The sequence below is a fragment of the Benincasa hispida genome, chromosome 4 (assembly GCF_009727055.1).
Source record: "Benincasa hispida cultivar B227 chromosome 4, ASM972705v1, whole genome shotgun sequence".
Lineage (NCBI taxonomy): Eukaryota > Viridiplantae > Streptophyta > Magnoliopsida > Cucurbitales > Cucurbitaceae > Benincasa > Benincasa hispida.
Window position 1 is genome coordinate 27,625,968 of NC_052352.1, and position 21,911 is coordinate 27,647,878.

At 37.6% G+C, this 21,911-nt stretch overlaps 1 protein-coding gene across 4 annotated transcripts; it reads left to right on the plus strand.

The window, feature by feature from the left end:
- The first annotated feature begins 303 nt into the window (after positions 1-303).
- On the plus strand, positions 304-2,815 carry LOC120075240 (tRNA (guanine-N(7)-)-methyltransferase). Of its 4 annotated transcripts, none has more exons than XM_039028454.1 (2): positions 304-437; positions 1,836-2,814. In XM_039028454.1, the coding sequence occupies exon 2, from the start codon at positions 1,844-1,846 to the stop codon at positions 2,600-2,602; it is 759 nt and encodes a 252-aa protein (XP_038884382.1). In that variant the 5' UTR covers positions 304-437; positions 1,836-1,843; the 3' UTR covers positions 2,603-2,814. The 4 variants fall into 4 exon arrangements, with proteins under 4 accessions (XP_038884382.1, XP_038884383.1, XP_038884384.1 ...); XM_039028455.1 differs by having other exon boundaries at positions 310-450; XM_039028456.1 differs by lacking the exon at positions 304-437 and adding an exon at positions 456-581 and having other exon boundaries at positions 1,836-2,815.
- The last annotated feature ends 19,096 nt before the right edge of the window (positions 2,816-21,911 follow it).

Sequence of the window (21,911 nt, forward strand, 5' to 3'; positions counted from 1 at the left end):
CATTTTTTTTTGTCTCTCCATCATTAACCTAATTAGTCAAAACAAAAATAAATAAAAAAAGAATAATTATAAAAGAAACAATTATGTACGAAAATTTAAAAAAAGGGTCAACCTGTCCACAAAATTACAAAAAAACATACATTGAAAAAAATACACATTTTGGAAAATTATGATCCAAAGATGATTATTTAGGTAAAAATTTCGAACTTTTTAATAAATTTCCCAAATTTAAATAGACCCAGAAAGACTAGATGTGGGCTTACGGTCCTCTTTTAAATTTCTGTTGCGTCTTAATTGGGCCTCGGCCCAATTTTAGCCGCCCTTCTAGCCCAGGCTCCGTTTGAGAACGACTCCAGATTTCGCTAAAAACCGCAACTTTTGGTGGCGGCGAACGCCCATTACTCCGGCAGGCTTCAGCATTTAGCAATATCTGTTCGGTAAAATCTTCTGGTATTCTGGGTTTTTTTCTTCATTCTAAGTTTTTAATTTTTTTCCCGCCTTTGGAATTCTGTTCTCTTGTCGTTAATGGTAGTTAGTAGAGAGAGAGAATCATGATCCTTGGGCTAAGTTCGTTAATTTCTGTTATGTTTCTTTCTTTTTTTTCAATGGGGGATGTTTTTCATGTTTTCTGATTCGAGTGTGTTTGTTTTCAATTCTTTCCTATCTTGGTTTGTTTGAGAAATTATTTACTTATTGATATGCAGACTAGGTGTTTGATATAATGCCGCTTTGAATTGTTTTGTTTTTTGTTTCTTATAATAATTTGTCTTTGGCTTTCTTTTCAAGTTCCAACTATTAACATACTTGCTAGCATACCTTTTGAGACTTGAGATAAGTTTAGGTTTTGGATTTTCTTATGAGCTTTTCCATATCACTGTCGCTTGATCTTCATTTCTTTATAAGATGCAAGAGCCTTGCAATTGGATAAGCTTCCCCTGCTATTAGATATTTTATGGGAAGATTAATGTTTGGAATCGGTTGCACTGTAATGTCCTTTCTTATGTGAGACCAGATGATTCTCTTTTGCAAAGTGCCAAAATACTAGACACTAGGAACTTAAAGCTGTTGAGAGCTTTCTTATGTTATTATATGCAATCTCTGGGAATAAACTTTACATTTTTGAACTATTGCTGTATAAAATTGATTTTCAGTAGTTTATATTTTGGTCTTATTGCATCTCAACTTGAAAAGGCTTACGAAATAAAGGTTCTTATGTGCCTCAATATATGGTTTTCTTGCATATGATCAGTGACCAGAACTGAACAGAAAGAATTTTGATTGTACGCCTAATGATGAAGTAAACCACCTCCTAATGAAATTCTTTGACCAATATTCTGTTTACCATATTGACATTATTTACCCAATCTCACACATACCTTTGGTTTGATCTGATGAAGACTCACTCGAGTTTTCGCTGTTATTATTTGAATTCCATTTAATTGTTATATTATGTTAAAGAAAGTTTCATTTTCTTTTTTCTTGTACTTCTCATGCAACACTTGGGTGTTACCACTTACCAGGAAACTTTTCCTGTGTTAGATTTAAATTTAAAAAATAAAATAAATAAATAAATCGATTCTAACAACTGGAATGTTTGTATCTTGAACTCAAAAAAATGCTTGTGGGGCTTAATTCTTTCTTAAATTCGTAACTGGAAGGCCAAACTATTACTTGTGCGATCAACTAATTTCTGTTCCTGCACTCTTTAGGTTTCTTTATATGACTGGGCTTGCTGAGATTGTCATTACAAATTTTCGGATCCAGATTTTTCCGCATTAAGTCCCTCTAAGTAGATTGGATTTCCCTATTAACATGTCTTTCCTGTGGCCTTGCAGCATTAACCATGTTGGAAAATGATGCTAATCCAACTATCAGCAAGTCAACTGGCCTGCCACGGAAGCGCTTCTACCGTGCAAGAGCACACAGCAACCCTCTAAGTGACTCTCACTTCCCAGTACCAATCTCCCCCAGTGAAGTTGATTATTCCCTTCATTACCCTCAATTATTCCCTTCAAATGATCAGCGAGATAGATCCAAAAAGATTGAATTTGCTGATATTGGTTGTGGTTTTGGAGGTCTTCTGATTAGTCTTTCAGCCCTTTTCCCGGAAACCCTGATGATTGGAATGGAACTTCGGGATAAAGTAACAGAGTATGTTAAGGAACGGATCTTAGCTTTGAGAGTAGCAAATCCTGGCCAGTACCAAAACATTTCAGTAGATCGAACAAATTCCATGAAGTACATTCCAAACTACTTCGAAAAAGCACAACTTTCGAAAATGTTTTTCTTGTTCCCAGACCCTCATTTCAAGGAGAAGAATCATCGCCGACGCGTAATCAGTCCACATCTGCTTGATGAGTATGCATATGCTTTGAGAGTTGGTGGGATTATATACACAATCACAGATGTGGAAGAGCTTGGAGACTGGATGAAGACTTGTCTAGAGAATCACCCGTTGTTCGAAGCTCTAACATTGGAAGAGCTCGAGGCAGATCCAGCCGTGAAGCTTTTATGTTCTGCAACTGAGGAGGGACAAAAGGTTGCAAGGAATGAGGGACAGACCTTTCAGGCAGTTTATAGACGCATTAGTGCAGCACCATGACTGGAAAGATTGAGCCTTCTGGGTTCATTTGATTGAAGTAATGAGTTGTTTTCTTTGAGCTTTTTCATACCTCCTAGTCTTTCTTTGTATTCTATTTTCTGCTTTTGTGAAAGATACACCTTAGAAATTTGATCTGATTTACTTCAAATGTGGATTAGGCTGAGAGTAGTTCTCCTAATCTGGCATTCTAAATCAGTTTGTTACTTTTTTTTTTTTTTTTTTTTTTTTTTTTTTTTTTTTTTTTTTTTAACAGATGTTGGATGAAATAATCGAATCTCTAATCACAAGGTCAACAATACAAACTTTATATCAAATGAGTTATGTTTATATTGCCAATTGATACTACTATTATATGTGAAATTAGTTTTCAAATGACTGAAACATGTTGGATTGACTTTTTAAGTTAGAAATTGAAGTACAAAATGTATATTTAAGTCCGAAGAAAATCATTTTAAACAGACTTTACACTTAATAGAGATGTTGAGATCTTAAGTTATTATAAACTTTTCATTTTATTATTAACCCAACACAAACCAGGAGAATTAATATCATGTCCACCTCGTTAAAAATAAGTAAAAGAATCTTTAATGATCCTTGTTTTTAGTAAATAAAACTTCTATCATCTCTATTATCTAAGACAATACGTGGGGAGAAGAAATTGACCGGTACAAGTTTTATAATATTTCATTTTTGCCCTAATAAAATAAATTTAAAGAATTTTTACTTGCTATTAATCATTAAAAAAAAAATTATAACATTATCGATTCAAATTCAACCAAATGATTGACCGATCTGGCCCGAAAGGCCCAATAATCAAATCGAGTTTTCGGTCCAAAATGTACTTTGGGAGGCCCAATAATCAATTAGACCAACACGGATGCAAAAGGCCCAAGGTCGGCTCCTAATGACCTATTTTGAATGTTCAATTCGACCCGGTCTTCTCGAACAATCCACGGAGGAGTCGTGAGATTATTATTATTATTACTATTTTTTTCTTTTACAATATTTCTCCTTTGGTTAAAAGTCACTTTTGGACCCTATACTTTTAGGTAATAATTCAGTCGATGAACTTTCATTAGCGATTTAGTCTTTTTTTTTTTTTATTTTGTAACCCTTTAGTTTTTACTAGTTTATTACTACGTGCCGTGCACGTGTTAAAATTTTTTAAAATATAACATATTTTATAGAAGTTATATGTGATTTTATCAAATATTGTTCACTATGTTGTTCATTTTTTGAATTATTTTAATATTTTTAATCATAATTTAGTAGATAAAAATCTTAAATCTAAAACCTAATTAAAAATGTTATTCCCACACAAATTAAAATATGGTAAAAAAAAATTTCTTAAAAAAAGTAAAATTTTGTTAATTTTTTTTAAAAATAAACTCATTAATTTTAATTTTAATAAAATAAAGTTTTTGTACAAAATTCACAAAAGCTATCTATTCAATTTTAGAGGCTTGTTTGCATCGCCAAACTATAACCCATTTTAAAATTTTTTAATAATTTGTTTTAAAAAAAATATTTTATTAACCACAATCTATGTCCACCTTGGAGATCACATCAATAGTGATTTTGAAACCCTAAATCTTAAATTTCACACAATTTACACAATTTGATAATTATGATAGTGATTCAATTATTTATAATTTAATAAATAAATAACACTCACACACACACAAACACACACACATATAGGAAGTAGAAGTTTTCGTTGAGGAGGCTCCTAAACTCAATATGAATGTGTACAGGGAAAGGGATCCAACCTACATTAGGGCGATTGTAAAGGCCCAACTAAAAGAAAAGGTTGGTAAAAAAGAGAGCGCCAGGACCAGAAAGGCGAAGAGTATTTATAGGTGAGCAAAGTAGCGTAGCGACGAACAGCCCGATAAGGGTATTTATAGGTGAGCCGCCAGGCGAACTGGCATGGCCATAAGGCAAAGAAGACGATTATGGTACATATGGATCACCTCGTAGGGATCTCCCTTGTTGGTACATACACGCGGTTCCTTATGTTGGCTCATTGCTTGCATGATCTTTTTTTTTTTTTTTTATCTTGTTTTCCCCTAGACTGCTTGACACACATGCGTTAAGTTACTTATGAAAAAGTCGTCTACTTATTTCATTGTTAGCAAGTAGATGGCAGCTAAACTAAACCTAGTGTCTCCATCGGGGTACTGCACTTGACTGATATATGAGACCCGTAAACTCACGTTTTACCCTTTAGAGTTATGGTTGGGCTGCGGGATACTTGGGGGGTCGGAGGATTTACCGGTCACGGGCAACCGTAGAACCAACGAGCATCCCGCAGGCGAGGAACCAAAGAAGCGAATAGAAAAGTGAAAAGAAAGAAAGCATCGAGCAACAAGTTTCTTTTTTTCAAGTATATTGATCTTGAGCCTACCCAAGACTTAGAAAAGTAAAAAAGAAAGAAAGCACTGAGCAACAAGTTTCTTTTTTTAAGTATACTAATCATGAGCCTACCCAAACAAAAGCGGAGTCTTTAGAGATCAATCAATCGAGCGTCTCTAAAGCTATATCAAAGTTGTAATAAAAAAAAGGAAAGAATAAGAATCCAACTAAAGAACTAAAGCTTCCCAAGACCACTTATGGTAAGGTGTGCTGGGCACGAATGTAGTAGCCAATTTCCCTAGCAGACGGGTCATACATACTATAACAATCATTTGAAAAAGGAAAATAAACAAACAATAGACTAACTATACTGGCAAACCAAGAAAGCACAAACCTTATGTCATAGAAGTAAGTTGAAGAAGGGTTTGGGTTCCAAGAAGCTACCAAAGCAGGGGGTTTTAATTGCCCTGATAGCCGGGAAGAGCCTTAGACTTCATCAGAGTTCCCGCAGGGACAAACCTAACCAACCCAGAAACCTCACCTGCAAACTCCACACGTCGATCCAAAAAACGAGGTCTTCTATTGCAGCCGATTGGATGCCCTGAGTCATTTGGTTTTGATGCGTGCCTGTTAGTGAATCACAACTAGACTTGCATGGGTTAAGCTAAATTTTTTTCAAGCTTTTGAATCAGTGATTTGGAGACATATGGATCCCCCTTGACCGGCTTGCCGGATGGACAGTTGAGTTGCTCGTCATTTTCGATAGGGCGAATGCTCCCTACCCCTCGTATTGATTGAGATTCATTCTTTTTTAGCCAAGGCAATTGTCCTGACTTTTCTAGAAGGAGTTGAGTACCTTCCAGTAATGACAAACAAGGGTTCCGCTAAGATTTCCCTTTTTTCTAATTGCAACAAATACTGAACCAACTTTTGCCCTCCTTAGTGCTCGCCAAGATGCCAGCATATGATTGGTGCATGATCTTTTTCGCTTCATCACCTGATAGATGAAGGGATTGAATCCCGTAGTGGAAGCGTTATGAACGTCTTGCATTCCACAGTTCGATTTTTATATAAACAAATTCAGTATACTAAAACAAAATATAAACATGTAATATAGCATGCTTTAGGGAAAAAGATTAGAACCATTCTTACCTTTGTAGATTCTCAAGCTTCACGAACAATCCTCTTTAAGTTCCAATAAACGGCTCCTCCAACGATCTTGATCACTGATGCGTGTTGTTATTGCAATGAAATAATGGTGTAGAATGCGATGGTGGAATATGTGTTGTGTGTGCAAGTTTTCTCAGCAAGATCTAAGTATAAATCCTACTGAGTTACCTGGTAAGCCCATGGTCGAACACAGGGACTAAGGAAATAGTATGCGATGGTAAATTTTGATTACTTTGCGGTAACAAATAAATCAATGCGTTGGTTGGTATGTTGTTTACAGTAAAAAGTTTATGCGGGGGAGTTGAGAAAAGAGTTAATAATATGAAAGATGCGATGAGTATGCAGGGGAATGGGTTGAGAAGGGGTTAGCTAACACTTCCTAAGATTGCGTTCATGTTATATGATCATGCTATATACATACAACAACAAGTCATCTCTCAATGCAAATGCTATGACTTCTAGTTTTAGAATGCATGCGATGTATGCAATGATGTCTATAGGACTTACATCTAAGCCTCTATTATTGTTTATGCAATGATGAATGACACACACATACACAAGGCGACCGCATACTACCATAACCTATCTCTAGGGTGCAAGCGATGACTGTTGGCAAACAGAGCTTATCTCTAAGTCTCTATCTCTTACTTATGCAGATCTAATCTTTCTTTCTCAAGTCTAGATTCTAACCTAGCTCTCTCAAGTCTTAGCTTCTTTCTTTAGACTCTCTCTTGAGTAGCTCTAAAGGGGTGATGGATGCAACATCAAACAAGATGATTGCATGCAATGAAGATCCTAGGTCATGTTAGCTAAGTACTTCTCAACCCATTTGAAAGTTTAGTTACTCATGCGTATTGTAAAGAGAGTGAACAGATGTAGAAATGCAAGTTCCATTCTATATATATGAGATCAAAATATAGAACGACAATGTGAAAGAAAGATAAAGAGCCTGGTAGCAATTACTTGCTTCCCAAGGCTTTTACACTGTTCTTCTCTACTCTGCTCAAAAGATATTCTTGCTCTCGCAAGAGTCGGCCCTCTCTCTGTTTTCCATGCTCCCTCGCACTCTCTCCAGCTGACCAGAACGATCTTCTGACGTCTTTTCCCTTCTCTCGCTTCCGCCTTCTAAGTATAAGAAAACTAAGAACAAGGCTAACTATCGTCTATATGGTGAACTCTCTAAAACTGAGCGAACTCCTTCAATGAAGGTGGCCTTTAGTATTTATAGAGCTTTAGGGTGAAGAAATTTTTCTCTCATATGATTGCACTGATGGGATGACATTAATTCTCTATCTGATACGCTGAGTAATTGTCACCGAAAAGTTGAGTGTACTTGCTACAGTGTCGTTAATGGCTTGTCAACTTAATTCGGAGTCGACCGTCATCAGCTTTCTGTTCCATCGTGATTTATTAAGCTTTCACCTTGATGTGTCGGCTTTATGCGGCCACCTTCTTGAGTAGATTTTCGCGAGCGCATATGATCGCATAGCCTTGCGGTTACAATCTCTTAATGCGCTCAGTCGTTAATTTCTTCGGATCACATTTCTACCTTGTACCAATGCATTTTCTGTACAAAATATATAAGTTAGTTGTTTTAATGCAATGAACGCATGCGATCACAATGTTGTGAACTTAATGTCTTTGGACGCAATATTGTATATTTTTACCATCGCAATCTTGCATTATTTTATATCTTTGCCCTGTAATAACGTGCATTTCTGCCCGTTATCACACCCCCAAATTTAAAACAATGCTTATCCTTAAGCATAGACTAAAGATTTTCTTTAGAAAGTCGACCGCCTTCTTCTTTCCTAGATTTCTCAAGGTTGCCTTATTCAAATCCTATGCACCAAAATCTCCTTAATTCGTATCCAGGTCTCTTCTTAAAATATTTCTAAAATTTAGGGACCGCAAGTTTAACCTTAAAAAAAACTTCACTTGTTTTCGGGGCATCGTATGATTCATATAAAAAAACTTTTTTTAACTGGGGTATTTTCAAATGATTTTTAATCCTTACGTATTATATATATATATATATATTCTATGACCTTGCGTTGATCCAAGTGCCTAGCCTTCATTTTGGCTTGCCCCCACGTGTGTCATGCGGACATTCAACTACGAGCAAGGCGCTCTTCTCAGTCTAAACTCATGCCCATTTGGCAGTGGAGTTGCGATCATTTATTTATGCGTTGATCACGATTCCTACCTTCGTTTTGGCTTACCCCCACGGGTGTCATATGAACATCCAACGACGAGAAGGATCCGATTGCAATGTTATGATTTTTTTAAGACTAAAAATAGCAAGGTTGAAAATGCATATCGCACCCCCAAATTTAAACGCAACAATGTCCTCATTGTTGAAAGATTGAAAGAAATCATGCGATGCTCTTAGAAAGTTTCGTAAAAAGTCAGTTTCAAAGAAAGCTGACAAACCACTAACTTCTGGAAATATTTCATGAGATTACTATCCTAACATTAAGTTGACTCTAGTATATACGAAAAAAAATAAAGACATGCATTTCATCATTGAAATCATAATTGGCAAAGAGAAATAATGCGGTGACTTACTAAATTAATCAATGTTAAATGATTGTGGCGACTAAAGAGGATGCGATGATAAATTTTCAAAGTTAAAATGCGATGCAAGAGTACAAAATTTGGAATAGAAAAAGTCAAGGAAAGATACAACTCCCAAATTTGCTCTGTCGCTCGCATTGCTTGTGAACGCATCCTTCTTTACGGTGAATTGCTCTTTTCCATTGCGGTGGTGAAATAAGCTAGTTGCGTCTTTCGTATGGTTCCTCCACAATCGTTTACCACGATCGTTGCAAAGAAAACATTGAGAGGTTTAAATAAAAGACAGAGTTAGCAAAATCGTTTACCATGATCGTTCACCATGATCACATTCTCCTTTTTTTTTTAGAAATGCAAAAAGACAAATATACGATAAAAAATAAAAGAAAGGTGACGAAAGTTCATGAATCATTGATAGGAAAAAGGATATTACAAAAGGATTGCATCCCTGATAAGTGTGAGTCGCATAGTAACACAGGGACTGTTTATTTCAACCTGGGCTTTTTACTTCCAAGGCGGTTTCCTCTTCTCTTCTCGGTCTTTTGGGATCTTGGTTGCCTAATCTGGAGCTTTTCCCCACTAACGTTCATTACAATCTCCCCCTTGTGCACATCAATTTGAGCGCGACCGGTCGAGAGGAATGGTCATCCCAATATGATGGGCGCATCTTCGTCTGCTTTATAGTCCAAAATGATGAAGTCTGCTGATAAGGTGAATTTGTCAATTGAAACTGCGACATTTTTCAACTCTCCCTCGGGATGTATTCGGGATCTGTCCACAAGCAGAAGAGTCTCCGTTGTGGGCGTTAGTTTGCCCATATTCAATCGTTTGAAGATTGATAGTGACATTAAGTTTATACTCGCCCCAAGATTGCATAGTGCTTGACCAATGTAGTCCCCTCCAATTGAGCATGGTATCGTGAAGCTTCCTGGGTCGAACATTTTTGGTGGGATCATAGTATTTTACATTACTGTCACTATAGCGATCTCACCTTCATCATTCTGTTTCTTTTTCAATCCTTGCGGGCATGGTGGTGGTTGTACTTCTTCTATCTCATGTTATAGAGGCTTGTAGATGGGCGCAACTTTTGGGTTCATCTTCTCGGGCTCTTCTGAATCACACCTGTCTCTTATACACATCTAGATGTGTATAAGAGACAGGGTCCTTTCATGTACCCCCAGAGTTGCAAGGGAGCTCAGTTGATCTTGGCAACACTCCTTGTGGTCTATTTTTGAGTTCGCCCGCAATCTGTCCTATCTGAATCTCAAGATTTCGGATGGACGTCGCTTGATAATGAAGCACTGATTCATTCTTCTCAATATACTGCTTCAACAAGCTCTTTAAAGATGAAGATTGTGATGCCTGCGAACTGCTGACTTGGTTTTGCATTTGACCGTTTATTCACGAGAAAAATCCTAGTGGCCCTTCCTTTTGCACCACTGGTTGAAAATTGTGTTGTTGATTTTTCCACGCAAAGTTAGAGTGGTTTCTCCACCCAGGGTTGTACATATTAGAGAAAGGGTTATTCTTTATGAAGCATACTGACTGCGGATTCCTTGAGCATTCTTTAATCGGATGTGCTTCTCCACAGATGACACAACTTGTGGTCGTTTGAGCAATTGTGTTGACCTGCCCTTTATTCGTTCCTGTGCTATTGATTGCGATGCCTTGTATCAAACTCATCATCACGTTCATTTGGGTTTGTAGGGATGCGATGGCCCCATTATTTGCATCGCTATCTTTGATCCTAAATCTTTGATCGCTTTCTCTTCAGTCTTCATGATTTTTAGAAATGTGATCAAGTATATTCTTGGCCTCATCGTAAGTTTTATCAAGCAGACCCCCAGCTGCTGCTGCATTGGCAGTCGCTTGCGATGCAGGGTTCAGTCCGTGGTAGAAAATCTCCATCTGTAAGCAATCTGGTAAGCCGTTATACAGGCAATCTCTTACCAGCCTCTTAAACCTCGCCCAGGCGTCGCTGAGGATTCGCCAATTTCCTGTTCAAAATTTGTAATTAACTTCCTCCTTCTTGCGTTCTTTGTTGGAGGGAAGTATTTCTTCATGAACTTTTCCACTACTTGTTCCCACGATGTTATCTCCCCTGGTTCGAAAGAATAAACCCATTTCCTGGCTTGATCGCATAAGGAAAATGGGAACAACGTTAGTCGAACCTCCTCAGCGGAGATATTTGGGAACACAAAAGTGTTGTAGATCTCAATGAAACTCCGGAGGTGGGTGTGCGGGTCTGCGCCACGCCTACTGCCAAACTGTCCGGCAGTTTGGATCATCTGCAGCATCACTGGTTTCATTTCGAACCTCGATCCGTCAAGCTGACCTTATGATTCTTGGTGAGAAATCATAGAGGTTGGGCAACACATAGTCCCGAATGGGCCTATTACGGTCATTCGCCAATAGGATGGGATTCACCATGATATTATTTGCATTTGGTGCTCCGTTCTCTGGTTGTTTCGTTATGTTTGGATCTTTCTCTTGTTGTTGTTGTTGGCGACTGTCTCTCAATCTTTTTCAGAATGTTCTTTCAATCTCTAGGTCGTAATTCGCCAGAGATTGAAAGCTACAAAGAAAATAAAAAATTACCATTAGCACAATGTATTGCTGTAGTCCCCGGCAACGACACTAAAAACTTGATGCGTGTTTTTATTGCGATGAAATAATGGTGTAGAATGTGATGGGGAATATGCATTGTGCATGCAAGTTTTCTCAGCAAGATCCAAGTATAAATCCTACTAAGTTGCCTGGTAAGCCTAGGGTCGAACACATGGACTAAGGAAACAGTATGCGATGGTAAATTTTGATTACTTTGTGGTAACGAATAAATCAATGCGTTGGTTGGTATGTTGTTTACAGTAAAAAGTTTATGCGGCGGAGTTGAGAAAAGAGTTAATAATATGAAAGATGCGATGGGTATGCAGGGGAACAGGTTGAGAAGGGGTTAGCTAACACTTCCTAGGATTGCGTTCATGTTATGCGATCATGCTACATACATACAACAATAAGTCATTTCTCAATACAAATGCTACAGCTTCTAGTTTTAGAACACATGCGATGTATGCGATGATGTCTATAGGACTTACATCTAAGCCTCTATTCTTGTCTATGCGATGACGAATGACATACACATACCAAGGTGACCACATACTACCATAACCTATCTCTAGGGTGCATGCGATGCATGTTGGCAAACAGAGCTTATCTCTAAGTCTCTATCTCTTGCTTATGCAGATCTAATCTTGCTTTCTCAAGTCTAGATTCTAACCTAGCTCTCTCAAGTCTTAGGTTCTTTCTTTAGACTCTCTCTTGAGTAGCTCTAAAGGGGTGATGAACGCAACATCAAACAAGATGATCGCATGCAATGAAGATCCTAGGTCATGTTAGCTAAGTACTTCTCAACCCATTCGAATGTTTAGTTACTCATGCGTATTGTAAAGAGAGTGAAAAAATATAGAAATGTAAGTTCCATTCTATATATATGAGATCAAAATACAGAACGACAATGTGAAAGAAAGATAAAGAGACCGGTAGCAATTTCTTGCTTCCCAAGGCTTTTACACTATTCTTCTCTACTCTGCTCAAAAGACATTCTTGCTCTCACAAGAGTCGGCCCTCTCTCTGTTTTCCACACTCCCTCTACTCTCTCAAGCTGACCAGGACGATCTTCTGACGTCTTTTCCTCTCTCTCGCTTCCGCCTTCTATGTATAAGAAAACTAAGAACAAGGCTAACTATCGTCTATATGGTGAACTCTCTAAAACTGAGCGACTCCTTCAATGAAGGTGGCCTTTGGTATTTATAGAGTTTTAGGGTGAAAAGCTTTTTCTCTCATATGATTGCACTGATGGGATGATATTAATTCTCTGTTTGATATGCTGAGTAATTGTCACCGAGTTGAGTGTACTTGCTACAGTTTCGTTAATGGCTTGTCAACTTGATTCGGAGTCGACTGTCATCAGCTTTCTGTCCGATCGTGATTTATTAAGCTTTCACCTTGATGCGCCGACTTTATGCAGTTGCAATCTTTTAATGCGCTCGGACGTTAATTTCTTCGGATCGCATTTCCGCCTTGTGCCAACGCATTTTCTGCACAAAATACATAAGTTAGCTGTTTTAATGTGATGAACGCATGCAATCGCAATGTTGTGAACTTAATGCTTTTGGACGTAATATTGTATATTTTTACCATCGCAATCTTGCATTGTTTTATATCTTTGCGCTATAATAACGTGTCCGTTATCAATCACGAATGATTTCTTGAACAATCTCAAATACTACCACGAAAGTAACCTCATTATTCTCTAGGATTCTAATAGTGGGATATGTGGTATCCAACTATTGGGAGAAGGAGAAAAGAAAGGAGTTTTGGAGATTAAAGAGGATTCTCTTTGTGGCTTAGGGAAAATTTTGCACAATAACACTTGTGTGTCGTGTATTGTTAGTGTGTCCCGAAGGGGCCATAGGGAGGTCTTTAGATAGAGAAGAGCCAAACCCTTTTCCTAATCCTTTTCATATTTTTCTTTTCCACAATTAATTAATTAAATAATACTTACTTAATTAATTAGTCCAATTAATTAAATAATACTTATTTAATTAATTAGCACAATTAAATAACACTTATTTAATTTAATTTGCACATTACTAAAATAATTGTTTATACATTAATCCAATTTAATGTATATATATTTAATTATCATAAACATCATATGTATATGTGCAATACCTCTCTATTAATTAATTCTTTATGAATCTAATTCTCTTGAATTAATTAATTGAATCTTATTCAAATACTACTTTCCAATTTAATTTTAATTATAGATCATATCCATAATCAATTATATATTAATCACATTAATATATGATTTCCTCAAATTAATTTCAACAATTCAAATCATCCCTCTTAAATATCCTCTAGTGAGCTAACAAGAGGACCTATTGGACTTGTAGATCAGAAGCTCCAATGATATAATATTAATTGACTAAACTCATTAACCAAGTTAATCAATATTCATTAACTGTGGGTACACTCTACTAAAGAATCATAACTGCACTCTTCTCACTATAAATATATTTTTGTGTCCACGCATATAAACCAATAACAACAAGTTAGTTCTTCATGAGTGTTTGTAACTCCAACTTGGTCAAATTACCGTTTTACCCTTGGGTTACCTCTGACTTTTTAAGTACCAGTACTCCTCTAATGAACATACTGTTTATGGTTCAACTAATAAACAGAAACCCTCTCAGGTTAATAAGAGGGTAGGGCCCTTTATTCAAGTCCTGGAGACACCGCTTAAAGAAATACTCATCTACTTACCCTTAAGATGAGAAGAAGTGAATTCCATCTTGTATTATTATGTTCTCAGCTCCCCATTCGGTCTTGCCCCCAAAATGGTAGGCATATTGGGTCGGCGAACTAGCCACCCTCAACCAAACAAATCAAATGAAAATTCCTCGTGAACAGAAGTTCATAATATACTCAGGACTAAAACTAAGTTGCCTAGGTCATCATATTGAAATAGGAATCTAACTAGTTAACGTTGTTACATCTAGTGTTTACTATTTTCGTGGTCTGGTCTTATGCAAACTCATTGCATAGGATACCCCTACTCGCATGTCAATTAAACGAATGTGTTGGATCATTGCATTTTTATCAAATACAAAGTGGGTCGTATCTATAGTATTACCAGAATAAGGTACCTAGTCTTATCCCTATATTATAGGCCCTTCAAGCTATATCTTGAACATTGATCCCTGTATGTCTCCACATACAGTTCAAGACTCATAAGGCAGCCTTGGATGTTAGTTTATTGGATTTAGGGTTACTAGGACAAAATAGAAAATCAACACAACAATAACATTTATTGAATTAACATCTATAACTCTTTATTGATGACGATCAATCAATAACATTTACTATCTACGAGTTTTAGGGTATAAAACCCAACAATAAACACCTTAACAAAATTCCCATACAAGCCTCTTTTGAATAGCTTACCATCATTAACGATATACCTTTAGGTTGGCTATCTTCTTTAGTTTATTTGCTTCGTATCTATCATTCAGTAAGGTTCCCTTCATTAGATACTCGATATATGGCTGTCTCTAATCCATTACATCGATCAATGCACATTTTGCTCGAGAGGGCATCCATGTGCATATTAGACAAGCCTCTTCTCGAGCTTTTGCATCCATAGCAATATCATATCAGGCTAGGGCCAATAGTAACCTTGTCTTTGCAATCCTCTATAGAGGTTTATCAGTGTTGTTGTCCCTTTATCATTAACTTTTTTAAGTCTCTTTGCTGCTTCTTCAACACCAAGGCACTGAGTTGAGACCCCATAGGACATCTTGTGGTCCAAATTGCCACAACATTTTGTGAAGCATTTCAAGTCTTTCTTGGCCATATACACTAACAGCACTGATTGCTTTAGTTCTTAAATCACAGCATGTCAAACATCTACTTCTTTGATGACATCTTCATATAGCTTATCGTTAAAGTTCCATGAGCTAGAGTTCGTTGCTTGCTAATCTTAATGAATGATAGTTTTATCATCTTCAAACTTGATCTTTGAAGCTAGAATGGCCAAAGAATCAACATGTTGATTGGTAGACTTGTTGACATGGGTTAATTCTACATCAATTTCATAACATAGCTTTAGCATAAGGAATTGATAAGGTGCTAGGGAAATCTCCTTTAGTGCGAATGTCCCACCTGCTGTCGAACCGCCAAATTTGGGTCACCAACCACTTTGAACTTCTTGATCTTAGTTTCTTTAGCGATAGCTAACTCTATCGCTAAAGCCTCATATTATGAACTCTTATTAGAGCATGGAAACGAAAACAAAAACAATAATGATGTGGAGTCTCCTTTGATCATTTCAAAAAAACATTCCTACACCACCATCTTCCTTAGCTGATGGATGTAACCACCCCCCCATCCCCCCCCCCCCCCCCCCCCCCCAACCAACCAACCCAAGACTTAGAAGGAGAGCATGAAGATATACCAATATAATTCTAAAATAATTTCTAACATTTACCTTTTTTCTATTTAAGATTAGAAACCTTGACATGTCTACAATAACTACACAAAATATTATACATATAGTCAAATTTTCCTACACTTTTTCCTATTTCACGATTCGAGCCATGCCTTGAAAGATTACCAAGTCCTGGTGTGTTCAGTGGTTGAATAACTCCTTCCCTGAATGCTTCGTTTCGCAATCTGGGGGGGGGGGGGGGTCAAGGAAAACATTTGGAAAAGTGTGAGCTAATAAGCCCAGTGGTGGTGCCTTTTAAAATACATATCTTTAATTAGCAAAAACATATTTTGGGAAATGATCACATAATCAACAATTTCATTATAACTTGTGCATAATCTTAATCAAGCATTTCCACCAACCACATGCTATTCTTGGCGTGTTCATAATATGAATATAATAATGATAATAACTCTCATGGAAACGTTTCTATACCCCAATTTTCCCTGCCAATGTGCACATTGACAACTATGCTTAGGTGGTTTGACTATATTTCCCACCGGTCGTCACCGACTATCATTTTCCGCCGACCCGAGAGTTCAGCAGACTATAGTTTATCCCACCAAGTACCCTTTCAAGTATGCTAACTATATTTCTGAGCATAATCTCAGTTTCCATAATAATTATACATACAATATCATGGCAAGCATAATAACATTACAATCATACATCTTGTTCATACCTATGCATTTATACATATAGCAATTCATAAATCTTAATAACCACTCATCGTTTGCAAGATTTCTTACTGGAACTTACTTTGAGAGTATTTCCCTGAGACTTCCTCCATTTCAATGAAAATTCCCAATTAATACTGTTATATCACTAAATAATGTCAAAATAGTCAAAATACTTCTTTATATTAAAAGCACCAGCTTACCTTACTCAAAAATTTTGTTAAAACCTCACAATAAGCCCTTAAGAGGTTATTTTAACCGTGGCTCATGCGTGCAAGGATGCTGGCAGGCAGCTGAGGCGTCCGACCTTGTGTAGGAGGCGTGTGTGCTGCGTTGCATGGTTGGCCGTAGCGTTGGGCTGGTGCACGCTGTACTGCACGGATGGATGTAGCATCACAATCGACCATTGAACTGGTGCTATGTTACACGGTTGGCCATAGTGTTACGATGGATGCATTGGGCTGGGCGAGCTTATGCGTCTGTGCGAGTCTCCAAGTTTATCGATGCAACTGTGATTCCTTCGAACTTTAATTATTTTAGCAGCCTGAGTTCCTAAGCTAAATACTCTAAATAGACTCTTAAAACTGAGATTTTGGAAATGGTACGAGTAGACTATTCACATCCGGACCTTCTATTTATAGCTGCCCTGAGCTCTTCCCCTTGTGACCCTTCAATCTACAGGTGTCTCCTCTTTTAGCTGCCAACACAAAATCCTTTCAGCAATGATTTGAGTTGTAATAACCTTAATTTGCCAGCAAAATTATTTACTTTGCATGAAATTTCCATCTTCCACCTCCTGCTTAAATTGATAAGAGTCACTTTTGCATGAAATATTCTTCCGCCACCTCATTTACTTAGTGCCTAAGAATGTTTATCCATAATACTTAATATGCCCATGGACGCATCACTTGAATGGTGCCTCCTCTTGAGGTTTTTGTTAACGCAACCTTTGATCATCGCATCCTTGGCCTCCGTCACACAACTTTTCTTTTGTTCATGCATCTATACATCTACTACTATCACATAGTGTAGCCCTAACCATCTCATGTTCTTGGCCATCCTCTATCAAACAATAGGCCCATGCCATCGACGCATAGCCTTGTCATATGCTATAGCTTTTCCGTGCATCATAGACGCATGCCTTCAACTGTCGACACATACTTCCATTGCCGCAAGCCCCTTCACCGCACGCCTTGGTTCGTATTGACGCATAAGCGCTTGGCTGCATCGACTTACCATGGCTCGCTCGCCGCATCGATGCATAGGCGCTTGGCATGGGCATTGGCGTCGATGTATGGGTGGTTGGCATGGGCGCTGGGCATCGATGCATGCCACCCTCCAGCGCCTGCCTTGCCCCGCATCCTAGCTTACCCTGTGAATCCTCGCATGTCTGCGTGCTTTTATGTCAGTACATGCCCTTGCATCAACTACTCACGCATGCAAGTCTATGGCCGCTGCCCACGCACCTTTTGCGTCCAACGATCAACGCAACTTGGAGCCAGCCCACATGCGCTGTCCATAGTCAAAACATTTGTTTCACTTGGCCACCTTTTGATCGTCTCCATTTCCACACAACCTCTAGAAACTTAGCACTAACGCATAAACAATACTTACCATTTTGTCTTGATCCAGTACATTTATTTTAGTAATATTTCTTTAACATTTTACTACTTAGAATTTTTTTCCTTCTCTTAGTAACCCACGACCCTGGATTTAGAATTAGGGTCTTACGATGGATGATTCTTCAAAGTGTAACGTCGATTGCCCATCTTTTAATGTTGCAAAAGGTCATTAGGAATTTCTTCAAAAAGCTTGATAAGGTCTTTTGATGGGCCTAACTTTTCTAGAAGAAGTCAAGTACCTTTTAGTAATGGAGAACAAGGATCCAACCGAGATTTTCCTTTTGATACCATGAAATCAAATTGAGAAAAATACCTTAAAGAGAGTTTAGAAAGAAAACCATTTTCAAGAGACAAACTCCACTAATGAATCACTTTCTTCCTCTTTTATTTTCTTCATTCCATGCATTCCTCTTTCCAAAAAAAAAAAAAAAAAAAGAATCTAATGCTAATGTCTAATTGAATACTTTCAATGCTCATGCTATTTGAAAGAGCTTTCAACATGGAGTGGAGACTCCATAACGTACACAAAGAGTAACTGATCCATTAATATTGTCCTAATTCAGGTCCTGTTTTGCACAATAATGAATAACTTAAAATTAATTAAAAGATTTAATTATTAGTTTAAAAGTAATTAATTGAATTAATTTTATAAAACTAATAAACAAATAAATTATTTTATTTGTAAATTGTTTTTAGAAATCAATTTTGAAAACAAAAATTTGAAAAAACCAACAAAATGGAAATTTCTAAAAGTTGGAAATCTCTACTATGGTGCAAGCACCTTATTCATCCAATTCCACTCAGTCCATGAAGAAGGAGCTGACCTTCATACAAGCTTTGAGATTGCATGATGAAAGCTTTATAAATTAGAGTGTTGGGCTAAATGATTAACCAAGCATTGAGAATTTCTACAAGAATTCTCACAATTTGAAATGTCAGCGCAAGGGAAAATCCTAACCTGATAAGAGTTAAGTCGTGAAAAGAACCTGCTAGTAGTTGGATGTTCGCATGTCACCCATGGGAGTAAGTCAAAATGAAGGTAGGCTTCTAGGATCGACGCAATATGAAAAGAAAAAAAAAAGAAGAGAGAAAATAAGAACATAAGAAATAACTCCTCTCATAAGCAAAAGTAAAACTTGGTTGAAAATAAAGAGTTGAAGTTGAGACTGGTACATAACCGTAGATGGATGCTCGCATGACACCCATGGGAGCAAGCCAAAACGAAGGGTGTAACCATGATAAACAGTCTCTAATAAAATGACGCAAACCAGACCACCACATAAAGATCCACCTAGTTGTTATTGTAAGAAGAGGTAAACATTCTTCTCAAAACAAGAAGGGAATTTTTGGGTAGAGGTTTGTTCTAGAAAAGAATAAAGTAGAGTATGTTGATGAATTGTTAAAGGATAGAAGAAAATTACGTTGTTAAGTAATGTTATAGAGGTGGAGCATTCGAAGCAGCCAATCGACACAAAGTTAGGATAGAAATTGAGCGAAATTGCCTTAGTTGGAGATATGCTTGAAGAAAAGCATATATATAAATTTGGAGGTGTGATAACTTGTAGAAATACAAGTTATTTGTGCTGTTTTATTTCGATATTGTGGCAAAAAGAGAGGAAAGTTGCGTTGATAGTATAAGAATTGGCTGAGAAATATGAAAATTATGAAATGTTGTAAACGCATCCACTAACCCCATTGCGATGGCGAAATAGAATGTTTCAGTCTCTGTTTTGCAGGAAATAGGTCACTACATGCGTTAATGGCTCAAAGACAAAATGTACAATGCATCTACATCGCATGCGCCAATCGATCAAGAACGAAGAAATGATCAACGCAATGATGGTGCATGTGACGATCGATCATGGAATCTAGAGATCAACGCATTTCAACCGCATGCGGTAATAAAAAACAACACCGCATGCGACGATCGATCGAAGATGTGAAGAGCAACGCATTCGCGCACGATTCTGACAAGTGTACAACTTTCTGTTGTGTAATTCTGACAGATTGATCGTGGAGTAGAGAGGAATTTTCCATTACGCCATGGTAGGAATTATCAGAATTATACAGTGGGACCACAAATTCAAAGAGCCAAGGTCTTGTTTATAAATAGCTTCCTTGAACATACGGGTTGGGAGGGAGGACTAAAGAGACTTTATAGAGTAAATCTGGGAGAACTACGAGACAAGGCTAAAAAGTGAGTCTCCGAGCAAGGAATTCTTCCGATTCTCGAAGCTGAAGCTCTGTGCAAAAGGTCAATTCTACCGAGAAAGCAAGCCTGAGAGGGAAGCTTTCCTCTCCACTACATCCATACACTGGCAAACACAAGTCCTGTCTCTTATACACATCTAGATGTGTATAAGAGACAGGTGTTAAGGTAATCAATTAAGTTTAGCTAAAGCATGCTCAACGACATCTTCACCTGTGAGAGCAGAAGTGAAGATTTTATTCCGCCTATCGAGAGAAGGTTGGAAGAATGCGTTAATTAAAGCGAGAAGTATTTCCAGAGATGGAAACAACCTTGCGTTCATCACGTTCATCTCTGTTTCACCATAGACGTATGGGAACGCGGCCGATCACTGAAAGGTGTACGCCAAGGGAAAGCGGAACCTTAGTTGCGTCCTTAACGCGATTGATGAACTTGCGATGTTTTTACTCTTTACTCATTCTCTTTCTGCCTCATTCATAAGACCTGTCTCTTATACACATCTAGATGTGTATAAGAGACAGAACCTTGCGTTCATCACGTTCATCTTTGTTTCACCATAGACGTATGGGAACGTGACCATTACTGAAAGGTGTACGCCAAAGGAAAGCGGAACCTTAGTTGCGTCCTTAACGCGATTGATGAACTTGCGATGTTTTTACTCTTTACTCATTCTCTTTCTGCCTCATTCATAAGACTTTCCATCGCATTCATAGATTCTTTTGTACAACTTCACAGCCAGTCCTCGACCCCCTGTATCATAGTAGTTTAGGAATTTATTTATCAACGTATTTTTACTTTCAGTGCAATTTATATTTCTGCAAAACCAAAATTCTTTATTCTTTATTATAACCAGTCGCATATATCACATTAGTATCACATTTAACGATAACAATCCCCGTGTTCGACCTCAGATCATTCTGAGAAACTTGCGTTCGAATTATACTTGGTTTTAGCACAAGGAAACTTGTGACACACACTATTTCATTGCATACTACGAGCATATCACTATCAACACATACACTTAGAATGTAGTATCGCATAATATCTTTATCGCAAAGCACTTGAGCGCATATAGAGCACTTTCATTCATTCATTAGCGCAATAGTTGGGAACATGAACTTGCATTACATTCATATTCATCATTGTCCATATGCTTAAAGATTAAAGAAAGATTAATAATTTTTTTTTTGTTACAAGTTTATGGAAACATGAGCTTGTATAATTCATCCATCAGTAGTGTGCATAAGTGATACAAAACATACACAGCATAACAAACATACATTTTCGTATCCGCACAAGTTTATGTTGCCGTTCTCGGGGATTGGTAATGGTTAGTGTTGAATACTTTTGTGGTATTTTGCAGGACAGATCTCTGCTGTACTATCTGTTTATCACGAAGAATAGGTTGACGGTTTATGAGTACTGGAACTGATCCAAAATTTGAAGCTGACTTAGAGATCGAGCGTACTTTTCGTGCAAGGGCACGCCAGAACAGAATCAAGCAAAGAAGAGTAAATATGGCTAACAATGAGAGGTCCGAAGGAAATCAGGGGGCGAATCGGCCAGCGCAAGATCCACTCTTTCTTGCTGCAGATCGCAATATCCCCATTAGAAACTATGCAACGCCGAATCTTTACGACTTCTCGTCCGG